Below are 24,359 nucleotides of genomic sequence, written 5' to 3'. Positions count from 1 at the left end.
ACTGGGTACTTATCTACCAGTCAGGGTCACTTTGCCACTGCGTATTTATTTACCAGTCAGGGTCACTTTGGCACTGGGTACTTATTTACCAGTCAGGGTCATTTTGCCACTGAGTATTTATTTACCAGTCAGGGTCTCTTTGGCACTGGGTATTTATTTACCAGTCAGGGTCACTTTGGCACTGAGTATTTATTTACCAGTCAGGGTCACTTTGGCACTGGGTACTTATCTACCAGTCAGGGTCGCTTTGCCACTGGGTATTTATTTACCACCAGTCAGGGTCACTTTGGCACTGGGTACTTATCTACCAGTCAGGGTCACTTTGCCACTGCGTATTTATTTACCAGTCAGGGTCACTTTGCCACTGCGTACTTATTTACCACCAGTCAGGGTCACTTTGGCACTGAGTATTTATTTACCAGTCAGGGTCACTTTGGCACTGGGTACTTATTTACCAGTCAGGGTCACTTTGGCACTGGGTACTTATCTACCAGTCAGGGTCGCTTTGCCACTGGGTATTTATTTACCACCAGTCAGGGTCACTTTGGCACTGGGTACTTATCTACCAGTCAGGGTCACTTTGCCACTGCGTATTTATTTACCAGTCAGGGTCACTTTGGCACTGGGTACTTATTTACCACCAGTCAGGGTCACTTTGGCACTGGGTACTTATTTACCACCAGTCAGGGTCACTTTGGCACTGGGTACTTATCTACCAGTCAGGGTCACTTTGCCACTGGGTACTTATTTACCAGTCAGGGTCACTTTGGCACTGGGTACTTATTTACCAGTCAGGGTCAATTTGCCACTGGGTATTTATTTACCAGTCAGGGTCTCTTTGGCACTGGGTACTTATTTACCAGTCAGGGTCAATTTGCCACTGGGTATTTATTTACCAGTCAGGGTCTCTTTGGCACTGGGTACTTATTTACCACCAGTCAGGGTCACTTTGGCACTGGGTACTTATTTACCACCAGTCAGGGTCACTTTGGCACTGGGTACTTATTTACCAGTCAGGGTCACTTTGGCACTGGGTATTTATTTACCAGTCAGGGTCACTTTGGCACTGGGTACTTATCTACCAGTCAGGGTCACTTTGGCACTGGGTACTTATTTACCAGTCAGGGTTACTTTGGCACTGGGTACTTATTTACCAGTCAGGGTCACTTTGGCACTGGGTATTTATTTACCACCAGTCAGGGTCACTTTGGCACTGGGTATGTATTTACCTACTTCTTAGTGTCAGTGACATACGGAAAGACTCACACACAGTGACACACACTGTGCTAATGGGACTCTTTCGGTGCTCAAATCACATGTGCTGGACTTCCTGTACAGGAGGAACAGGAGGACTTTGGCCGACAGAGACAAGTAAAGAAGCTCGAGTGATTTACTCACAAAGGCGTGACCCTCAGTGCTGTCTCCTTTATAACCTGGGTTCTCCTAGAAAACAACACAGTTGCTCTCATTGGCAGAACACGTCACACACAGCCCGTCGAGCAGGAACCCAACCTGAAAGCAGCAGCAGCAGCAGCAGCCGCAGCCGCCCCTCACGTATACTTCACATGGGCAACAATGGATGACGAATGACAGGTGTTATGAATGCGTTAAAGCCTGGTGCATGCTGGACCGGCCAGTTAGTGTAAGAATGTACTTAGAGGACCCTTTCTCGGTCGTCCCAAATCTACCACCGCGACCTCCACGTGGACTGCGCTTCCACAGCCAGACAGCAGGTGGCACTAATGCCCCTTTCAGTGTGCTTACCTCAGCAGCCAGGTAGCTCCCTGTGGCCAGGTGTTTGAAGCGGTAGAGGCTGTTCCAGTGCCCAGCGCCCCCTCGGCACGGATCGTGATGGACGACCTGAGCAACATAGGGCACGAGCTCATCAACAACCGTCTCACGCAAGCGACCCGTTCGGACTGCCCAATCACCGCACGTGAGCAGCGAGGCAGCTTCTGCACAAACCTCCACTTCCCACAATGCATTGGAGCTGGTTGCGGAGGTGGCCGACTGGCGCAGGGTGGTCCTAAGGAACACGTGCAGTTTGGACTTGTATTCGTCGCACGTCAAGAACTTCTCCTGCTCCGCATGGAAGAGTCGAACCACATCCCCCTGACAGGCGCACAGAGGCATCAGTGGACATTCGCGGCGACGGACATACACGTACACACGTACACACGCACACGCGCACACACACACACACACACACAGTAGGAACTGACCCCTTTGAGGACCTCATCTTTGTAGTCACTGTACATCATGAACAAGTTGATCTTCCAGCTCGTGTTGCTGTTCACAGAGTTCACCTGCGGAGAGAAAGACACATTAATTCATCAAATTTCTCACACACACACAGTCACACACACACACACACAGTCGCTAAAGATCATTCACACAGTTTTTAAGCACAATGAGCTTCAGTTACATTACACACACACACACACACACACACACACATTTTCAGAACCGCTTGTCCCATACGGGGTCACGGGGAACCGGAGCCTACCCGGTAACACAGGGCGTAAGGCCAGAGAGGAAGGGGACACACCCAGGACGGGACGCCAGTCCATCACAAGGCACCCCAAGCGGGACTCCAACCCCAGACCCACCGGAGAGCAGGACTGCGGTCCAACCCACTGCACCACCGCACCCCCACCCAGTTACATTACATTTACATCTATTCATTTAGCAGACGCTTTTGTCCAAAGCGACGTACGTCTCAGTAAAAGTACAGTTTATGCATTACATTAAGAAAAGGAGACGTAGCTGCAGACATGAAAGTCTCAAGCAAACCTAGTTTGTTCCCTACCGCTTGCTGCACCGAGGTTCATCGTTCGAGTAGGTGCATAAGACACCTGGGGATGCTTATGGAGTTACGATGCATGAACAGTTACAGCATAGATCTTGGGCAAAGTGGATCTGGAAAAGGTGGGTTTCCAGACCCTTCTTGAAAACAGACAGAGCTTCCGCAGTTCTGAGTGACGGGGAAGGTCATTCCGCCACAACGGACCCAGAACCGAGAACCTCTGAGCTTCAGCTTCTTGGGTCTGAAAACATCCCTGTGAGTCAATGTGAAGTTTTGTAGATTCCACTGAACACAGAGCAACTCTTACATTTTTCTGACGCTTCTTTCCGAAGTCACTCACACTGTTAAGGTACAGTACATACAATTATTTACCCATTTACACAGCTGGGTAATTTTACTGGAGTAATTTAGGGTGGTCAGTATCTTGCACAAGGGTACTACAGCTGGAGGTGGGATTCAAACTTGTGACCTGTGGGTGCAAGAGCAGCCGTTCCAAGCGCTACACTATTAGCCTCCCCTTGAATTAGTCATTCAGTTAATAACAGTCCAGTGCGGCACTTCTGGTTCTGCACGTCTTTGCTGAATCTACTTGCAGGCCGCAGCGTTAACACACAGGTTCAAATACACACATCGTGTCGTCAGTGTCTCTCGCTGGCAATGAACACGAAGACATCCATCCAGACTATTTGTTGTTGCTCAGCAGGGAGAGCTGCTGGTTTACAGAGAGAAGGAGAACAGCTGATATTGCGGGGGGGGTAGCCGCACGAGCCGAGCGCTTCCGGGTAAGGAACACGGTACGTTTACGTTACAGGGAGAAGCTGCACAGGTTCACCGGGTTTAGGTGAAGAACGAGTGAAAACTGGCTTTGCGTACGGCATACAGCTCGTGGCTCCACAACAGGCGTCGCTGCCGAAGGACCGTTCGGCCGGACAGGAGGACCGACATAAATGTTGTCAAAGAAAAAAATGATACTGCCACTCACAGAAAGCTTTACATCCTCTTTTCAGTTTCCCCCCAATGTGATGGAATGAGATCCCTGTGTCCCTCACAGCTGCTGAATCCCTCCCACATTGAAGAAGGGTCTCGAACCCATCTCTTCGAGAGCCACTTCTCTCCTGACCTCTTGACAGCTCCATCAATGAGTCCAACACCATCTGCTATGATCATCTATGCATTTGCTGTTTGAAAGTCACTTCTATAGGGGCTACTGGAGGGATGTGAACCAGCAACATGGTGGTGTCACACACACAAGCTGTGCGTCCACAGTCCCGTGCCTGTGTCTAAAGCTCTTTGTCTGTTGCTAATGCACTTTTGCTCTACGTCTCTTTGGAGAAGAGAGTCTGACAGATGAATAGATGTAAATGTGGTGAACAGTACAATTGTTGTTATTTACTGTGGTAAATACTGTGCTGGAGAGCTAAAGGCTGACGCACTCAAGGTGCGCATCAGCGTCGACGTGGCTCTCGACCGCATCTCACCTCCCTGCATCCCACGTGGTCTGGCAGCTCATAGTTACTGGCGTGCAGTGGCTGGCCTGCATTCACTGGATTCAGGATAACCTTGTCACCAACCACCACCTGTAGGGGGCAGAATGCCATTATGATACGTGAACATGGTCAGACACGGTGAGTGTGCGTGCGCGTGTGTGTATGCGTGCGTGCGTGCGTGCGTGCGTCTCACATTGTCCCCATTGGCGCGCAGCTTCCAGAAGGGCTGGATGAAGAGCCAGGAGCCCTCGTTCCCCGTGCCGTCCAGCGTCACCCTCATGGCGTTCTTCTCCAGCAGGGCCGGTAACCGCTTGTTCACGGTCAGGTACTTGTTGCTCTTCATGTGCAGGAGCTGAGTTCAGAAAGAGGACACCAGGAGGACATGTTGACACAAAGGCTTTGCACTGCGGAAGTAGTGTCTCAGGCTTTCTGACGGCGTGAGCCTTGTGTGCCCTTCACACACTTGCTGTGACAATGAAACGTGTCCCGTGTAGCAGGTGTGTTGAAACAACCGTTCCCAAAGACACAGCTACTTGTTACAGATGCGGCGGCTCTGCCAGATTTTTCAGGAGTGGCCGATGTACCAGGAACGCCAGATGCTGGCATTAGTCCACCATGGTAACCTTAATGTTTGGCAACGTCAGCCTGGCTGTGTCAGCCGCTAGACATCTCTGAACACGCTCAGGTGCGTACCTGCAGCAAACTGTACAGCGAAACACCTGAAGAAGATCCTCAAGTGTGCTGCTGGTTCCATACGAACCACGACTACAAGTGGTTCTTTCAATGGTACAAAATGCATGTGAACATTAGAGACTGCACAAGCAGAACAGGAAAGACATGGACTCCTTTGGACTGCGGTGCTGGAGGAGATGTTTAAGGACACCGTGGACAGCCAGGGAAACAAACAGATGGACATTGGGTCCAAGGAAGCCAGAACTCTAACTGGAAGCACAAACGATGAGACTGATGAGAGGTTATGGTACTTTCGGCACGTCATGAAAAGGTTGAATTCTCTCAGAAACATGTTTGATGATTGCAAGAGATGTAAGGAAAAGAAGACGAGGACAAGCAGGAACCAGATAGATGAACTCAATGACGGTCACAATGGACACACCGCTTCTTTCTACACTAAGGGCACAAGTGGAGCTCAGAACTTTCTGGAAGTACTCTGTATATGGTCACAACAACAGAACCAGGATTTATGACAAGGCAACATGTGTCAGCAGGTGCACGAGGACACCATGTCAATGGTCTGAAGGTCTAATAAATATCTCCATCGCACCCGAGGTCCCTGGAAGATTTCCGGAAACACGTAGAGCTCTATGCCCACGGCTGCCACCACACCTGAGGGTTCCTCCCGGATGTGGAGGAGGTCTTTTTCCCCACTTCCTCAGAACCACTGCACGTGGTGGAGCCTTGCTGTTTGTCTTCTGATAAAGTTGGAGAGCAAATATTGACAGGTAACTTCTGTTGAATTAAGGAGGGATTCTTCCAGCGATTCCAGCATTCAGCTCAAACAAGCATGCAGATTACACAAAAATGTCCTGGACTATAGTATTAACAAGGTAAAGTTGGCCTAGTACTTTGGTGAGCATGGGGCAGGTAAGTCATGGATGGGTTTGGGTGTCCAATCGCCAAAGGTAGTCAGCTTCATAGGTACATATTTTATTAGGTGTCTCATAAAACAAGGTACTCTCTCACAAAAGCACAGATTCAATTACACATTCAGAGAAGCTCAGATTTAATCTTGTCCTCCTGAAACAAAACCTCAGTTAGCCGTTCAGAAGGAATGACAACGTTGAGTTGGTCCAGTTTGCTTGTGCAGGAACAGCTGTGGCTGCGAACAACACTGAAAGACATGAAAATGGATGAGGGTGTTGGCCTTTTCTGAGTAACCCCGCTGATGGATGTTCGTGATTATTTCATCGGTTCATGATTGACCTTGACCATTGGCTGTTGACCTGTCTCGGGTTTTGGGTGGGTGGAACCCATCTGCCCCATCTGAGAGTCGGCTGCTTGAGCTCCGTAGCTCTCATTGGTTCAAAGACAGCTTCCAAGTCCACATTATCTGAAGAAGCAGGTTCCCAGAAACCCCCTACCTTGAACCAGTCAAGGATCAAAACCAGTTCCAAACTGATCACGCAGTCACGACTGTCCATCGTTTGGAGATGCTTCGTCTCCACCAATCTACATAAACTCCCTCTTTCCACTCCCCTCCTTCACCTTCCAATGCACTGATGATGTTACAAAATGTATGGGACAAAAAGTGCCAAGATAGGAGATCCAGTAACATCAGCCAGGCTGTTGAGTCTCTGCATTAGACTCGTCACTGAGGACGTGTAGCTCAGCGTGCTCATGTTTGGGCCCGACCGTTTATCTCCACTACTTGGTCATCCGTGAACTCGGCCGACACAGGAGGGTCTACGGCAGCAGGTGGCCTAGTGGCTACAGACTCCTGGTGAAATAGCTGCCCCTGCTCCAGTACCCTTGATCAAGGTACTTACCAGGAATGGACACAGTAAGAATACCCTGCTGTGTAAATTGGTAAATCAGTGTAAAAGTGCTTGTCTAACAATCTAAGTCACCCGGGACAGGGGATTTTCTTAGGGGCTTGCTTCTGCAAAGCTGTCATCTTCTGTATGTAGTCAGTGCCCAAATTCACTCACATGGGCAGGTCAACCAGTGTGGCCCAGCGAGCACGCACCCACCTGGATGACGCTTCCGTACTTCACTATGTCCCCGTGGACCTTCCTGTTCTCAGTCTCGTTCTGCTTCTGCTCCAGGTTGGCGGCGTGCTGCACAACACAAACACAGCAGAATTTCAGCAAGCTCTGCGTGCTCTCGCCTGAGCCGACGGCGGATTCACGTGTTGTCGAGCGAGGGCTTTCCGTCCACGGCGGAGCAGACATGCGCCAATGAAGTTCGGTGGGGGCCAGTTTGTGCGTCGGGAAACCGTGTTGACGCATCGGCGTACCATCTCCCTACTGGAGTCGACGGAGCCCTTCTCTCTTATGGAGGACAGTGACCGTTTGACCGTGCCATGACATCAGATCCTCACCTGGAGCTTCTGCAGCAGCACCACGTCTGCAATCTTGTCCTTCTCATGCTTTGCTTGCTTGGCTTTCCAGAACTGCTTCTGCGCCGAGTAGCGGTTCATGGGACAGACCTTGAAGAGGCAGTCTGCAGAAGAAAGGCAGAGAGCTGCGAGGACGCGAAGGGCTCTCCCAGCTTACCAAAGTGGTACTGAGAAATACGTGTGATATTATTCTTGTGCTTTCATGGAATACGCACCATATAGAATCACTCCTTCCTTTAGGGTCCTATTCATTTATTGTGCTCTCAGGTTAAGCAGAAAATATTCAGTAGAGGAAACGCTTTCCAAGAGGAAAGGATTCCTCCACACCACTCCGGTGTAGTGTGACTGAAAGCTCTCCTACTGGTGCTCAGCCAAAAACCTGAACTTCACTCCACTTGTCCACCAAGCAGATCGCGCTGGACAAATTAACGAGTGTCTCACGCTGGACAAACTAATGAGTGTCTCACACTGGAGAAATTAACAAATGCCTCGCTGTGGACAAATTAATGACTGTACCGCACTGGACAAATTAACGAAAGTCTCAGGCGGGACAAATTAACGAGCGTTTCGTGCTGGACTAATTAACGAGTGTCTCGCTGTGGACAAATTAATGAGTGTCTCACGCTGACCAAATTAATGAGTATCTCCTGCTGGACGAATTAACGAGTGTCTCACTATGGACAAATTAACGAGCGTCTTGCACTCGACAAATCAACGAGTGTCTCGTTGTGGACGAATGAACAACTAATTAAGTGATTAATGACATCCACACACAGACAGGGTGTCACCAGAAGTGACTCGGAGCTGCTGCAGCACGTCATTGGCCACCAGCAGAACATCTTCACACGACGCCATGTGACCGTATGTGGTCATCACGTCAACGACAGCGAGCTGTGATCGCACAGCACACACTGAACCCCAAGTGACCGCAATACTTTACGGAACATTTCAGTACGAGGCAGGGGGCTTCCAAGGCATAGCAGCACAGGCTGACCTCTGAACTTCTTCGGGGGGGCGTCCAGGTCTCCGGCAGCCGGCTCCACCACACAGCGGTCATCGACCAGCCTAGGGAGTAAACACGGTCAAGAGTGAGGAGGTGGAACGGCTCTGTGGTTCAGTGCGCGAGACACCGAATGAATAGGAGACGCATCTCACAGCACTGCACTTTTGCCCTTGCTAACGCGTGTTAACCGAGGGGTCCGGACCCTAATCTGCCCCAGTCCATCTGCCCGGGGTCCGGATCCCAGTGAAAATGAAAGCTGAGGAAGGCGCTATTTGCATGCGACGTGAATGATGGTACAGCTGAGGCTCTGCCGATTATCCACGCGATTGAGGATGAAAAGGTTCAGTCGCTTTCTCGACCATGTCACACGTCATTATGACAGGGATCATTAACAGTCGCTTACCGGAGTAAATTACCGTGGTGCTGATGAGATGCGCGCTGCTTTGATGAACCAATAAGACCACTGCAATGCACAAATGTGGCTTTTATTTGACATTCGGACTCTGTATTGGCCAAAGGGCTTGTGGGAAATGAAGCAGGAGAGCGACGAGGAGCCCGTTGGAGCCCAGTTCAGCCCGGCGTGGCCCGAGGCCCACGTGGCACCACTCACACGTCTCGGTGCTCAGAACCAGCGGCAGGCAAATCATGGAGGAACCTCTGCGCTGCTATGCAAAGCGGCCGGCGGGGCGGAGAGGCGGCCTTGAAGAGAGCGAGGACCCGCGGCGCCCGGCCAGTTCTCGAAACAGGGAAGGGAACGTTCCGGAATGCCGGGGTCGCCCCTGTCACCGGTCCCCTGGTGCAGCAGCAGGAGCAGCAGCAGGAGCAGCAGCAGGAGCAGCAGCAGGAGCAGGAAGCTCGCGAGACGAGCGCCGAGAGGCACGCCGCAGTGCTCCGGCAACAGAAACACCTTTAACCACAGGGCAGTTGTCTTATCTCCCGAAAGGGTTCGAACGCTGAACCTCCGCAGCTTTATGCAAAGCACCCAATATGTGGTCTATGCAAGCCCTCCAATAAATAAATGACTCGAGTCGAGCCCAGTGCCAGGGAGTCACGCTCGTGAGCTCGGAGCTTAGAGCTCGAACGCGGCACGTGCTTCGAGGAACAGGAACACGTCCAACTCGTCTACCGGCCCAATTCGCCCATCGGCTCTCGTTACCGGACCACTGGAAAGTTCCACAGCTTTCACTTGTCGTAACTATGAATCGCAAGAGGAAAGAAATGACAGATTGCCCCACTTTTCCAGCGGGATTTGCGTGCGGCTGCTCAGCACTCAGTAGATTTGCATGGTAGATAAGGCGTTTACTCCAAGGTGTGTGTGTGTGCGTGTGTGTGTGTATGTTTACTGTGGGTGAACTCTGATAGCGCTTTAGAGGGGTAGCTGTGTCAAACACACGCGTCTGAAAGTTTCTCACACTCCCGGTGGATCACACACCACCCAGAGTGATGGGGTCTCGGGGCTCTTTGTGTGTTTCACACCAACAAGTGTGGGCACCGCGGTCAAAGGCGTGCAGCACATGAACATACAACTGTATTGCGCCGCATTCATCTCCAGGCTGTGACCCAGCGCTCAGGATCTCTCTGCCAAACTGGACAAATTGTTCATCTCATCTGCTTCACCAGTCATGGGCCCGGGAGTAAAGACTGACTCGAACATGTGCTTCTCCCAGCCCTCCTCGTCTCCCTCCAGTGGCTTCCTGCAGCTGCCCGCATCAAGTCCAACACACTGGTCGCAACCTGGTTTGCGCTCATACCTACAGGACCTGAACACTCGCTACACCCCAACCAGACCGCGATGTTCCTCCACCTCTGGCCTCTTGGCATTGAAGAAGGGTCTCGAACCCATCTCTTCGAGAGCCACTCGTCTCCTGATCTCCTGACAGCTCCATCAATGAGTCCAACACCATCTGCTATGTTTAACTGTGTATTTGCTGTTTGAATGTCACTTGTATAGGAGCTACTGGAGGGATGTGAACCAGCAACATGGTGGTGTGACACACACAAGCTGCGTGTGCGTGTGTGTGTGTGTGTGTGTGTGTGTGTGTGTGTGTGTGCGTGTATCTAAAGGTTTCATCTGTTGGTGATGCACACACAGGATTCCAGTGTGTCAGCAGGACGGTGTTGCATTGAAACTCAGCCCCATGCAAATGTGTGTGTTCAGACCCTGCGGCAACGATCACACACCTGGGGGCCGATGAAGGACGACACCAGGGATCCCGGCAGAAATGCTTCAGCAGAAGCCTAATTCGTTGCGAAACGTCCATATTTGGGTCGGTCGTGAACATCAAAGAAAACAATGAATTTAATTGATTTGCACATTGATAATCTGTTCAATACAAGCGTTTCCCCAGGAGACTCTGCTGCACGGCACTTATTCCACTCGTGCTGCTCGTGACGAAATGACGAGGTCGACCCCAAGATGCGTGGAGATGCTTGTTTGCTCTCTGCTTCACAATATTGGTGCTACATTTACTCTGGGCTTTCGGCGTGAAATGAAAGATCGCAGGCAGCAGGACAGCAGTATCTGTGGTGCTCGTGTGCAGAAGAACAGGGTAAATATGGCTCACTGATGATGTCACTATAGGGGAATCACAGTGTGTGTGATGCACATACAGCACACCGTTTTCAATATTCGAACGGCACTGTTACTATTTCGCACCACACCTGACACTTTTAAACGAGTAACATTTTTTGCCGATTGATTGACAGTGCTACCTTTGCCTTCTGAACCCGCTGCCACACTGGTACAATAGCAGGACCCCTTCTGACTCTTGACCCGGTAACCAGAGAGGCGCCACGCTCTGTGCGCTGTAGTTACCTGAAGGCGGTTAAGGTGTGTCATTAGCCGCGTCACCCCACTGTCTCATTGGTCAGCTCGCTGACCGCCGGCCCCTCCGGACCGGACAGTGTTCGGAGACACGCCCCTCCAGCGCCACCACAATGGCTGGCTGGGCTTGGATTCCACATCCTCCACCCTCCCACTTCCCCGAGGAAATGGCAGGAAACTGATGAATGCGGCCCCCAGAGCACTGGGCGACACCGACAGCGGAGCGCGAGCAATCTCCGCGGCGCACACACGCACACGGCTTCCTGCTGCAGGCCGGCTGACGCTGGGACCCAGGCTTCGGGGAACGATCTCCATGGACGGACCCTCTGGGGAAGGTCCACCTGCACCATGAGCTTGGCGGGGGGGGGGCACAGCATGGTGTCCACCCCTCTCTGGCGCAAACCCAGGACAAACATGGAACAAAGGTGGGCACAAGGTCCAGCGGCTCCCGACACCTGACATACACACAGTGCGAGACCCACGATGCACCAGGAGAGCCGGGTCGTAGTGAGAAGATAATAACGCTAATAAAACAGTGGAAAAGCTCACTGTGGGTCCAAAGACGGAATTTGAACCCATAGACTGTGAGCAATATATTGTGTGAGTTTTACCTTCTTTCATATATGGAAACATATATGATTCAGATTAAACAATAATAATAATAATTGTTATTATTTATTTATTTAAAGAAGGGAGTCAAGTGAAAGCGCCTTGGGGGGGGCGTCTCGTCATGGGGGAAGCTGACAGTTTCCTGCTGGACTAACAGGGATGACACGGGCACGAGCCAACCCCCTCCATCCCCCCACCCCCCTTTACACACCTCCCTTCAGCAAAGAAGAGTGTATGAAAGAGCAGCGCGACGGCTCACAGTCACACACTCGACTTATGCACAAGAGCATATATGATATAGTATAAGAACAGGAGACAGACACACGCGAGGCACCAGGTGGTGTCATGGTCAGCGCTGCCGCCTGTTTTGACCCTGGAGGTTCCAGGTTCGAATCCCCCTCTGAACTGATACACTACAAGTCACCTTGCTGTAAGGGGGGGAGGGGTGGTAAATCGGTGTAAGTCGCTTCGGAGAAGAGCATCAGAGGCAGACGCCGGTAATGTAAGACGTGTAAGAAGAGCGCGCGACGCTTGAGCGGTTACACAGTGTCGCCAAATGGAAATCATGGGCGAGAAGCTGCATGCGAGCGGAGCGCGTGGGACAGGAATAAAGTTAGGACAGCTGGGGGGACAGGGGCGCGCGTCACGCGGCGGGGGGTCCTGGGACACATCTCGCGATCAGGAGGATGAGAAGGATGAGGAGCAGGAGAAGAACAAGAAGGAGCGAGCGCGAGCTGGAGAGACTGACTAGTAGGTTCAACAAGACCTGACCTGTCTATCGCGGGGCAGGTGGGGCGGTGGGGCGGTGGGGGGTGCGAACAAACGGCGGCGACACGTGTACTGCACTCCGAGAGAGAGCGCCGCAGAAACACACACACACACACAGCGCAGAAACACACTCACCCGAGAGTGCTGATGAAGCCGTTGACGGAGCCCTCCGCGTACAGGGACACGATGTCTCCGATGTGCAGGAAGCTGGACACCGAGTCGGACATCGCGGCTCCTCCGAGTCTCACACGCTCACACTCACACGGACGGAGTGACGGAGAAAGTCTCTCACACGCGGCAGGCACGATCCGGATCGATCCCCTCGCGCTGCTCTGCGCTGCGCTGCGCTGCGCTACGGTGCGCTACGCCTACGGTGCGCGCTCTTCCAGTTCCTCAGCCGCGCGGTGTGCGTGTGTCCGAGCGCGCGCGCGCGCCTCTGTGTGGACTCATGGGAGTCGGACCCGCGTGTCCCTGGAGCTCCTTTTCATTCAAAACTCGACTTTGACAGGCAAAGCGGAGCCATGTGTCGAGTGGCAGCCAAGTGCGCGCAGCAGTGCGGCAGGAGTCGGGCTGGAGGCACCTGGGCGAGCCGCTCCAAACCAGGAAGTAGTGTGTGTACGCGCGCACACACACACATACACACACACACACACACACACACACGCAGAAATACGGAGAGAGAGCGCGGGAGGGAGGGAGACACACACACACACACACACAGAAACAGAGAGAGAGGGGAGGGAGACACACACACACACACACACACACTGCTTCAGTGCGCACTCTAGGAGAGTGTGAAGAACAACACTGAGCGCACACACTCCAGCTCTTTTACTGAAGCTGCGGTGAAAGAGAAAGTAAAAAGCTGGCGGCGGCGGTGGTGATGCGGTTCCTAACCCCTAACCCTAACCCTAACCCTAAGCCTAACCCTAACCTCCTCTCACGAGCACGGGTGGACCAGGCTCACAGTGGACATCGAGCAGCAACAATCAAGAGTGGCGTCTCTCATAAAGGAAAAGAAGGAAGTCGCAGGTGCATCTTGTGTACCATGAGGCTGTGGGTGCCTCCCTGCGCCTCGCTATCAAAGCGGGGAGGTGTCTCTCGACAAAGAGCCTCCGCGGGCCTCGAACTGCACCGTGTTGCACCAGGCTCCCGCAGGAAGGGCATTTCATTCCACTTGACTTGACTTGAGCCGCACCGGGGGGCGCAAACATACCCACTGCCGCACTTCCTGGACGTTCATCAGGAAACGGACACGTCACACGCAACACGGTGCAAAACACACCTCGCACCAGCGACGCCTCCCTATTTATAGTCTAGCTGCATTTCTGACACGAGTGTGGTGTGCTGCACTTGAGGTCACCAGCCTGTAACCTGGAGGGTGTCTGTTCCAAACCCAGGATGGGCCTTAGCGCTCGTGTAAGAAACACAGGTGAAAGGTGCTCTCTGCATGTCCAGTGATTCACGAGACGCTTCCCTCCAGAGTGACGCACAGCTGAGAACAACAGAAAGGCGCCGGCACAACGCTTCACGCACACGGGATTTGAACCTGGGACCTCGTGATGTGAAGCCCCAAGCACCTCCCAAAGCAACCAGACATGCTCCCGCCTCCTGCACTCGTGTGTCAACACTAAAAGGCAAGGGTGCATCATGTCCAGAGACACAGAATTGGTGAGGAGCATCCAGAAAGCGAGGACGTGACCCGACTTCCATGTGCGCCGCTTCAGTCCCACCTCATTTGCCTCTTCATTTTGACACCGTGAGCAGAGCTCCTCTCATTGTTCCCACGAAACATGGACCGTGGAGACGTGATGCACCGATCCACCCTTGGCAGCGTGGTGCGTCCGCTGAGAGCAGGGGCAGCAGCGCTGACCTGCAGCCATCTCCAGGAAACAGAAGCACTGAGGCGGGAAGGGACATCTCTAAACGCCGCGGTAAACAAAGGCACGAGTCGACTTATGGCGGCGCTCATTCGTGAGCTGTGCTGTGATGCAGTGTGAGCATGTCTTCCGTACTTTTGACTCTAAGGACCTGTGACCCGGAAGCAGCGGGTTTGCGGCCCGCTCCCTGTTGCAGCGCTCGAACCCGTGAACCTCAGCTACGAGGGAGAAAAGAAGCATTTGCGGAAACAACACTCGATGGGCCCCCGAGCGCTCCTCGGGCAGGCGGCGCAGGTCCGAGCCTGCATGGCTACGACGGGACGCGTCCCTGAGCCCCTCCCACAGCTGGCTGTCAGCTTCGCTCGCACCCACACCCGCATTCTGACATGTTCGCAGGGGGCCTCGGGAGCGGCACGCGTGCTCACGCAGCTCTGCTAGTGCTGTAGTTAAGGTTGCGGTCGCAAACCTCGCCGTTCCCGCTGAAGAACCAGCCAGCGGTTCCAGCCGGTGGGGCCACAGTATGTTGGAGTTGCGCCCCTTACCCCCAGCAGCTACAGGGCGCTGCGGGCCTGCACGGCCCCACCATGTGCGTGGTCAAGGTTACTACTGTGCGAAGGGGACTTTTGACCGCCGCACACGCACACGCACACACCGGGGCACGGAGGGACCCCCCGTGATGGATTATGTTCTTCCTGGTGACGCCATGAATAGAAAGAAACAACAAAGCGCTACGGACAGTATTACTGGCCGGTTGGGAATGTGACCTCAAGTGCCCTGTATGGACTGCAAACCCGAATGTGGAATAATTACAGCAACTACCTCACTATTACCATGTTTACTTCACCCAAAGCAGCTGACAGCGATTCACCCATTCATACATTTGCATTTATTTATTTATCAGACTCTTTTCTCCGAAGCGACTTCCAATGAACTCCATGTAGTGTTACCAGCCCACACACCTTATTCACCAAGGTCACTTACACTGCTAGATACACTACTTACAATGGGTCACTCATCCATACACATATGTATCATCATGGAGGTGTAACTTGTACTGTACCAATTCAGGGTTAGTAGCATGCTCAAGGGTACTACAGCAGGATGTGGGATTTGAACCCAGCTCCAGCTGTAACCACTGTGCCACCTGTTGCCCTGCTGCTACACGGTGACTTGTCAGAAAGCGGCATTGACCCAGTTCCTGCGGACAGGTCTGAAATGTTAGCGAATGGTTCATGGACACCAGTGAAGAAAGGTCACTCAGAGCATCAAGGTCACGCGGGAGAAAGGTGTCACGCTCTGTGCTCCTCGGCATGTCACCAGTGAGCTTCACTCGTGGTTGTGGCCCCAAGCGCGGTCCTCTCCGCCTCTCGCCGAATCCCTGGCACCGACCGGCCCTGGGCCGTCGCAACCCCTAACTCCAACTTTCCCCGGAGAGCAGAACTTGATAGTGATTCACTTGCCCGGCGTCACGGTCACGGTCTTGCAGAAAGTAGCCATAGTGACCAGAGCTGTGCGTCGGCCTTCCATCTCCGTGGTAACGAGCGAAGGAGGACAGAGGCCCTTTGCAGGGAACTGGCAGAAAAACTTGTTATTCATCGCCCCCTTGACTGCATGCCTGGAGGAGCGGAACCCCGCCGGACGGAGCGGGGGTGTTGAAGGACACACTGAAATGTATCTGAGGAACCTGTGCGCTCAGGGCTGGAACTGTTCGCCACCGGACACTGGTACACGTACAGGACGGGGACGTAATCTGTAAGCAGCACACGCAGCAGAGGCCCTGAAGCAGCTGTCTGGGTCATGCCTCCGTTTTACACAATTTACACAGGAAAACAGCATGGTATCCACAGCCCAAAGCATATTTACACGTATGTCAGCATGTGTTGTGGAATGCTGCTCTGCAACCCTGGCAGTCTGTGTGTAGTGCTGGGGGGGGCGGGGGGGGGAGCAGCGAGAAAAGAAACACATGTATGAGACGTGGAGAAAATACCATGGTGTACACAGGGGTAATAAGATAGGCTTCTCTCCTGTAACACGCGTACATTCCTGAAGATCTCCTCATGAAGCCAATCCTGCTAAAAACAGCTCTTTGTTACCATCAAATTCCTTTGGTGTGTGTGTGTGTGTGTGTGTGTGTGTGAGATCAATGCCCTGCGTTGCACTCTTCTCCTCCAGGATAGAAGAAGCACTGTGACCCAAAGCTGAACAAGCAGGCACTGAAAACGGATGGATGGTGCCGTTACTGTTGTGCTCACTTTTTATTACTAATTTCTTGAATGTAACTGTTATAAAATGAACTAAATTACAAAAGTTCATTCATAATGATGTTGCCTTTCAAGAGAGTCGGCTCATTTTATCGCTTGAAGCTATAAGTCATAATTTCGTTTGCCTTTTCAACTTGTATCACTTCTTTAAAACTTTTTAGTGGTCACTGTTATTATAGATGACAAATACTTGGTGCAGAAACACACCTGTGATCCAGCGGACGTGCAGGAAAGGAGCCGCCCGTGTGTGTGTTCCTAACGCGCGTGAGCCGAAGGAGGCTGTGCGGTACGAGGGAAACCCGTATAACTGTGGTGGCGATACCTCGGCGTGGGTTCCCATAATGCACGGCTGTGCTACTGAGCAAACACCAGAGTAATACACTGATCTGCTCGCTTTTGAGGCCTCGTCGTAAGCTGAGTTGTCGGGTTCCTCCGTTCTTCTTCTCCTTCTGTCTTTGTTTGCTGTGCGTCAGAGGAGGAACAGCGACCGCCAGCACTGCCCGCCTGGTCACTGGCCGAACGCTGCTCAAAAGGGAGCGCCGTACCCCCTGTGCCAGCCGTGCCCCCCGTGCTCACGGCTCCCTGACAAGAGTCCTGCATGCGGATTCCGCCCTGATCTCCAGTGTTTCCATCACAGGGCTACGTGAGCTGCCTGGGGGTCCATAAAAGGGAGCTGCGGTGTTTGGGTCCGATCTGCTGCTTGTGACCCGAGCCCTAGATGGAGCTGCGCTGCGGTGCAGAAGGACGGGGCCAAGGCGAGGGGACAAGACGGGACGGGTTGGTCTGCTGGCCCCCGATAGCCGACTTCCAGCCTGACTATACAAAGGCAAGGACCACGGGGGCCGTGGGATGTCACGCGCCAGCGGGAGGAATGCTGCCTGACTGTGTTTTGCTCACAGGGACTCTCGAACCCATAACCTCTGAGCACTGTCAGGGATTGGATAAGGCAGCCTCCCGTACAGTACAGTGTGTTTGGGATGCAATGGTGGCTCCTCCCTGAGGTGTCCTGAATGTGCGCGTGCGTGTGAGTGTGTGACCGACCCACGGGTGTCCCCATATGTGAACACATAACATCGGCCGCAATCACGGTAACACTGTTTTTGGTGTTGATGGTGCGGTGATGGCACTGGCGTGGTATTATTAACGGTAATTAATAACTCGAGTGGCGGCATGGTGGCACAGTGAGTAGCGCTGCTGTCTCACAGCACCTGGGTGGTGTGAGAGAATGTGGGTTTGATCCCTCCGCAGTCTGTGTGGAGTTTGCATGTTCTCCCTGTGTCTGTGTGGGTTTCCTCCCGCAGTCCAAAAACATGCTGTTCGGGTTCCCCATAGTGTGTGAGTGACAGAGAGAGAGAGTGTGTGTGTTCCACTGATGTATGGATGAGTGACCCATTGTAAGTAGTGTGTCTACCAGTGTAAATCACTGCGGTGAATAAGGTGTTGGCTAGTAACACTACATAGTATCTGTTGTAAGTTGCTTCGGACAAAAGTGTCTGCTAAGCAAATAAATGTAAGTGCAATGGGCTCTTTCACAGGGTTGCAGATATGTGACAAAGTGTCATACACACGTGTGTTGGGAGTATCATCATTAGAGGCATGCTGTGCCACTACTGTGATTTTTTGCTGACTCGGCCGTCTGTTATTTCCCATCATGCTGCTTCTCTGCTCTTCTCACCGACATTTCTTTTGCACGGAGCGTGGATAAAGTTTCCCGACTTTGACTTTGAGAATGGTGGCCCCAGTGCATTGTGGGTGAAGCAAGCAGCCGCATGCTACCTCTCCACATCCTGTTTACTGAGCCGCAGACTCGGAGGACCCCCGCGGGTGTGTCAATGCGTGCTATTGTTGTGTGAGGTCAAAGGTTGGGCCTAAGGGCCCCTGCAGGGTGGCAAACCTCCCATTGCCACTCCTGCTCGAGTGTTTGCTCAGGAAGCAAAGAAACACACACACACACACACACACACACCTTCTGTACACACACCTGTGAGCAGCATTAGTGCAGAGAGCTGGAATAATGTCCACAATCTGCATAAAAATGTGGGGAATAAAAGGTGATGAGAGTCACTATAAAGTACATGACTGTTCACTGCTCACACTCACACAAACACTCCAGGCAGTTAGTCACCAGTGCGCAGAAACATATCTAGGTGAGCAGCAGCACCTTCTGGAGGTAGGATTTTATTATAACAAACAAAATGCGGTATTACACTGTAACAGGGTATTATACTGTAACAATTGGGTTAAGTACTTATTCCAGGGTATTACACTGTAACAATTTGGGATAAGTACCTTATTCCACCCTTCCTGGATCGGGGTCTTGTTGTGACGGAAGGACTTGCGTAATCTAGGGATCCCAAAGCTATATCGTCGGGAGCAATATGCTCCTGGTAGGGTCTCCCATGGCAATCAGGTCTGGAGTAAAGATCCAGACTAACACAATCCTAAAAACCCCTATGGCAAATGGGAACAAGAGAACGTTTACCCTGCCTGGAATAGGGTCACTGGGACCTACCCCTGGAGCCAGGCCTGGAGGTAGTGTTCCTAGACGAGTGCCTCGTGGCCAGGCGGCCCACGTAACCCAGCCGGATTCAGCCCAAAAAGGCAACTTGGGGGTGCTATGTGGGCCCACAACCCGCAGGGTCCATCATGGGGGTCAGGTGCGATGCCTTTCAGGCAGCAGGAGGGGGCAGGGTAGCGCATGGTGTTGCAGCCCCTCGCAGCAGAAACTGGCTCTTGGCACATGAAATGTAACCCCACCTCGGGGGGGAAGGAGCTGAAACTGGTACGGGAGGTTGAGAGGTACCAACTAGATATAGTTGGGCTTACCTCCACTCACAGTGTTGGTTCTGGAACCAAACTCCTCGATAGGGGGTGGTCTCTCTCCTATTCAGGAGTTGCACAGGGCGAAAGGCACCGGGCGGGTGTGGAGATACTTACAAGCCCCCGGCTGGCTGCCGTACAGTTGGAGTTTATCCTACTGGATGAGAGGATCACCTTGATCAACTTAAGGTGGCAGAGAGGAAAAATTTGACTCTTGTGTGTGCATGTGCACCAAACAGCAGTTCGGAGTACTCAACCTTCTTGGAGAGAGTGGGTGAGGGTTCTGGACAGGGCCCCGAATGGTGAAATGTTATTGGACTTCTGTGCTAGCCATGGTTTGTCCATAACAAACACCATGTTCGAACGCAAGGATGCTCATAAGTGTACTTGGTATCAGAGCTCCTTGGGCCAAAGATCAGTGATCGACTTTGTAGTCGTTTCATCTGACTTGAGGCCACATGTTCTGGACACTCAGGTGAAGAGAGGTGAGAGGTGTTCAGCTGTCAACTGATCACCATCTGGTGGTGACTTGGATCAGATGGCAAGGAAAACTGATGGATAGACCTGGTAGGCCCAGCATTCAGTGAGGGTGTGCTGGGAATGACTGTCGGAGGATCCTATCTAGAATGATTTTAACTCCCACCTCTGGGAGAACTTCTTCCATGTCCTGGAGGAGGTAGGGGACATGGAGTCTGAATGGACCCTGTTCGAAACCTTCATTGGGGAAGCAGCCAGGCACAGCTGTGGCCAAAAGCCTGCTGGTGCCAGTCATGGCGGCAACCCAAGAACCCGCTCGTGGACACCAGTGGTGAGGGAAGCCGTCAAGCTGAGGAAGGAGGCCTTTAGGGCCTGGTTGGTCCTGGGGACTCCTGACTCAGCAGACAGGTACCAGCAGGCAAAAAAGGTGGCAGCAGCTGCGGAATCCAGACCATGGGAGGAGTTTGGAGAGGCTATGGAAAATGACTATTGGTCAGCCTCAAAGAGGTTCTGGAGAACCATCCGGTGGCTCAGGAGGGGGTCAGAGGAGCCTCGCTCAAGCTGTGCTCAGCAAGAGTGGAGAAACTCTGACCTCTAATGAAGATATTGTCAGGAGGTTGAAGGAGCACTTTGAGGAACTCTTAAACCCGAAAGATACGCCTCCTTTACAGGAGTCAGGGCCACAGGCTTCTGGGGTATCAGAGTCCATTTCCCTGGTGTAAGTCACTGAGGCAGTTGGAAAGCTCCACAGTGGCAAAGCATCGAAATGGATGAGATTCGCCCGGAACTGCTTAAGGCCCTGGATGTTGTAGGGCTGGCATGGCTGACACACCTCTGCAATGTTGCATGGACCTTGGGAACAGTGCCTTTGGATTGGCAAACTAGGGTGGTGGTCCCTATCACACTTCTCAGCCTCCCTGGGAAAGTCTCTGCTGGGGTGCTGGAGAGGAGGCTCTGGATTGAAGAGGAACAATGCGGTTTCCGCCCTGGCCGTGGAACAGTGGACCAGCTTTTTACCCTTTCACAGATAATTGAAGGGGCATGGGAGTTCGCTAATCCGGTCTACATGTGTTTTGTGGACTTGAAGAAGGCCTATGACCGTGTTCCTCGAGAAATTCTGTGGGAGGTGCTTCGGGAGTATGGGATGCCGGGGCCACTACTGCGGGCCATTGGATCTCTGTACAGACGGAGCGAGAGCTGTGTCCGCACACTCGGCATTAAGTCAAGCCCGTTCACTGTGGGTGCTGGACTCTACCAAGGTTGTGCCTTGTCTCCACTCCTGTTTGTGGTTTTCATGTACAGGATATCAAGGCGCAGTCGAGGTCAGGAGGGCATTCTATGTAGGAGTCAGAAGGTGATGTCTCTACTTTTTGCAAATGATGTTGTCCTTTTGGCACCGTCACATGGTTGCCTCCAACATGCACTGGAACGGTTTGCAGCCGAGTGTGAAGCGGCGGGGATGAGTATCAGCACCTCAAAGTCTGAGTCCATGGTACTGTCACAGAAAAGGATGGTATGCCCCCTCCAGGTAAGCGGAGAGTTTTTGCCCCAGGTGGAGGAGTTCAAATATCTTGGGGTCCTGTTCACGAGTGAGGGAAGAAGGGAGCGTGAGATCGACTGCAGACTGGGAGCAGCGGCAGCAGTAATGCGGTCGCTGTACTGGACTGTAGTGGTGAAGGGGGAGCTGAGCCATAAGGCAAAGCTCTCTATTTACCAGTCGAGCTACGTCCCTACTTTCACCTATGGTCATGAACTCTGGGTAATGACCGAAAGAATAAGATCGCGGATACAAGCGGCTGAAATGAGTTTTCTCTGCAGGGTGTTGGGACTTACTCTCCGTAACAGGGTGAGGAGTTTGGACATCCAGGAGGAACTCAGAATAGTGCCGCTACTCCTCCACATTGAGAGGAGCCAGTTGAGGTGGTTCGTGCATCTGATAAGGATGCCCCCTGGGTGCCCCCCTTTGGGGGTATACCAGGCACAGCCAACTGGGATGAGACCCCTAGGTCAGCCCAGGATCCACTAGAGGGATTATATCTCCCACTTGGCCTAGCAGTGAAGTACTTGAGACTTGAAATGACAAACTTTAGGCCACAAGTCCAGTTCATTAACCACTACACCTCCTGGATCCCCCTTTGGCAAGCTGTGGTACCAAGGCCTTTTCTACTCACAGAGTAATTGCAGTCTATGACCACTAGGAGGTGTGTTGTCATAAAAATGAATGAACGCTTGTTGTGGAGTGTTTGTGGTGTAAATACTTACTCTGCTTCCAACTTTCTGTCAGCCTACACGGTGCCGTTTTCATTACCCATCGCACATAAAAGTCAACAGAGAGCAGCAACACAGGTTTGAATCCCTCCTCACATTGTCTATTGTGTCTTCCTTCCCGCTCAAGTTCAGATGGGCTTCCTGAAACTGCTCTCTAGACAGGAATTATGAATAAGAAGAACCTGATACTGCAGGAGTGACATTTCTATATGCCCTATGGGTTAATGGTTAGGGTTTGGGTTAGGGGTAATGGTTAAGGTTACGGTTAGGGGTTATGGTTATGGTTGGGTTTGGGGTTAGGGTTGGGGTTAGGGTTAATGGTTAGAGTTAGGATTAGGGTCAAATGTCATGTTTCATATCTCACAGTTCCTGCCATTGTACTAGAAAACCTTTCTTTGAGACAAACAGCCTTATGTGTAAATCTGTGCGTTAGACACACAGTGCAGTGTGACCCAGACATTCTGCTCAGCACCACTCACCTATTTGCTCCTAGGAGCTGCGGACACTCTGAACAATGGAGGACAGTTGGTTCTGTTCAGACAGACAGTCACAAGCGCCTCGACTACCGTTGCCTGCAACAGGGCACTGCTCAGTCACTTACCCGATCGCCATGGAGACGGGCATCTAGCTGGTGCTTCTTGTTTCAGCTGACTGGAAAAACCTGTCGTTTGGCGCAAGGGAACAATAGAGGCCCTTCGTGAGCCTGAGGGTCTTTGTCGATAAAGTTTCGGGTGAGAATTCCCTGCCGTTGTCAACTGTCGCTCTTAACCCACTTTGTGTTGCTCAGTGTAATGTGTCAACTCCAATGGAGCCAAAGCACATCACTGGCCTGAAGGGCACTTGGCACATCTGGAAGAGACACCTCAGACAGCCTGCCACTGCTGTACTCTACTTGTGGCCCCAAACCGTACCATGAAGCAGTTATGAGTCATGTAAGGAGTTTCATTGTATCCGTAATCGTAACCATAATCATAACCCTAACCCGTAGCCCCTAACCATAATCCTAATCCTAATCCTAACCGAATCATTGTCCCAAACCCATAACCCTAACTCAACCCTAACCTAACCCTAACCCCCTAATATGGGCAGCACAATGGCACAGCAAGTAGTGCTCCTGTCTCACACTGCTTGGGTGGTGCAAGAGGATGTGGGTTTGATTCCTACTCAGTCTGTGTGGAGTTTCTATGTTCTTCCCATGTCTGTGTGAGTTTCCTCATACAGTCTAAAGACATGCTGTTCAGGTTCCCCTGTAGTGTTTGCGTGACACACAGAGAGAGTGTGTTCCACCGATGTATGGAGGAGTGACCCATTGTAAGTGTATCTAGCAGTGTAATCAGCTTGGTGAATAAGGTGTGTGAGCTGATAGCACTACATAGAGTTCATTGGAAGTCTCTTTGGAGAAAAGTGTCTTCTAAATGGTTAAATGTAAATGTACGTAAACTAATGGGTAAGTGGTTGAAATGTCTGGCTGCTGCCCCTCCAACTGGTGGTGACAGTGCAAAGTCAGACTCAGGGAAGCTGCTGAAAAACAAAAAGGGTCAAAGCACAAATGTGTCCAGTTCCCACACTGTTGTGTTTTGTACGGTCACTATTTTTAGCACTGCGGCAAAGTGCTAATTAATGGCACCATGAAATAAGTCCATCTACAGCAGCACCAAACACCCTCAGGATTCTCTCCAACAAAAAGTGCATGCGCTCAAGTCAAGACAAAGCAAAGTGAAGAAAGCCATAGGAGCATGAACCGAAGCGCTGGAGGCTCCTTCCTTCTGCCATGCCAAAAAGTGGAGGAGGTCTCATTCTATTATCCAGGATCTCGTCCTCACTGCAGCTGTAAATTTGGTGCAAATAATGGTTGACGAGAGGAGAGAGCAGCTGGTCCAATAGAAAGCGGTCTGTTATGAAGTAAGGGGGCAGCTGGGGGACTGGTAGTGGGTAGTAGAGCTACTGCCTTTGGTTCTGGAGGTTGCAGTTTGAATCTCACCTCCATCTGTTGTACCCATGAGCAAGATACTTACCCTGAATACATTCACACACACACACACACACACACACACACACACACACACACACTTGCTGAAGC

General features: G+C 52.0%; 1 protein-coding gene across 8 annotated transcripts in view; it reads right to left on the bottom strand.

The window, feature by feature from the left end:
- Positions 1–13,222, bottom strand: part of itpr3 (inositol 1,4,5-trisphosphate receptor, type 3) — a 35,082-nt gene extending 21,860 nt beyond the window's left edge. For 7 of the 8 annotated variants that reach the window (XR_001965893.2, XM_018746865.2, XM_018746869.2 and 4 more), the window contains exons 1-10: positions 12,709–13,222; positions 8,364–8,434; positions 7,352–7,473; positions 7,002–7,088; positions 4,487–4,645; positions 4,285–4,383; positions 2,223–2,306; positions 1,966–2,112; positions 1,765–1,860; positions 1,399–1,443 (exon numbers count right to left, since the gene is read on the bottom strand). Coding sequence is in view for 7 of the 8 variants with exons in the window: in XM_018746865.2 (XP_018602381.1) it covers positions 1,399–1,443; positions 1,765–1,860; positions 1,966–2,112; positions 2,223–2,306; positions 4,285–4,383; positions 4,487–4,645; positions 7,002–7,088; positions 7,352–7,473; positions 8,364–8,434; positions 12,709–12,800 (1,002 nt within the window). In the remaining variant the exon portion in view is untranslated. The remainder of the gene's footprint in view (positions 1–1,398; positions 1,444–1,764; positions 1,861–1,965; positions 2,113–2,222; positions 2,307–4,284; positions 4,384–4,486; positions 4,646–7,001; positions 7,089–7,351; positions 7,474–8,363; positions 8,435–12,708) is intronic. The other variant, XM_018746866.2, reaches the window with a different exon arrangement.
- Between the last annotated feature and the right edge of the window lie 11,137 nt (positions 13,223–24,359).

Source organism: Scleropages formosus, chromosome 2, assembly GCF_900964775.1.
Source record: "Scleropages formosus chromosome 2, fSclFor1.1, whole genome shotgun sequence".
Taxonomy (NCBI): Eukaryota; Metazoa; Chordata; class Actinopteri; order Osteoglossiformes; family Osteoglossidae; genus Scleropages; species Scleropages formosus.
The sequence above is the reverse complement of the archived record's forward strand: the minus strand, read 5'-3'. Positions and strand labels throughout refer to the sequence as shown.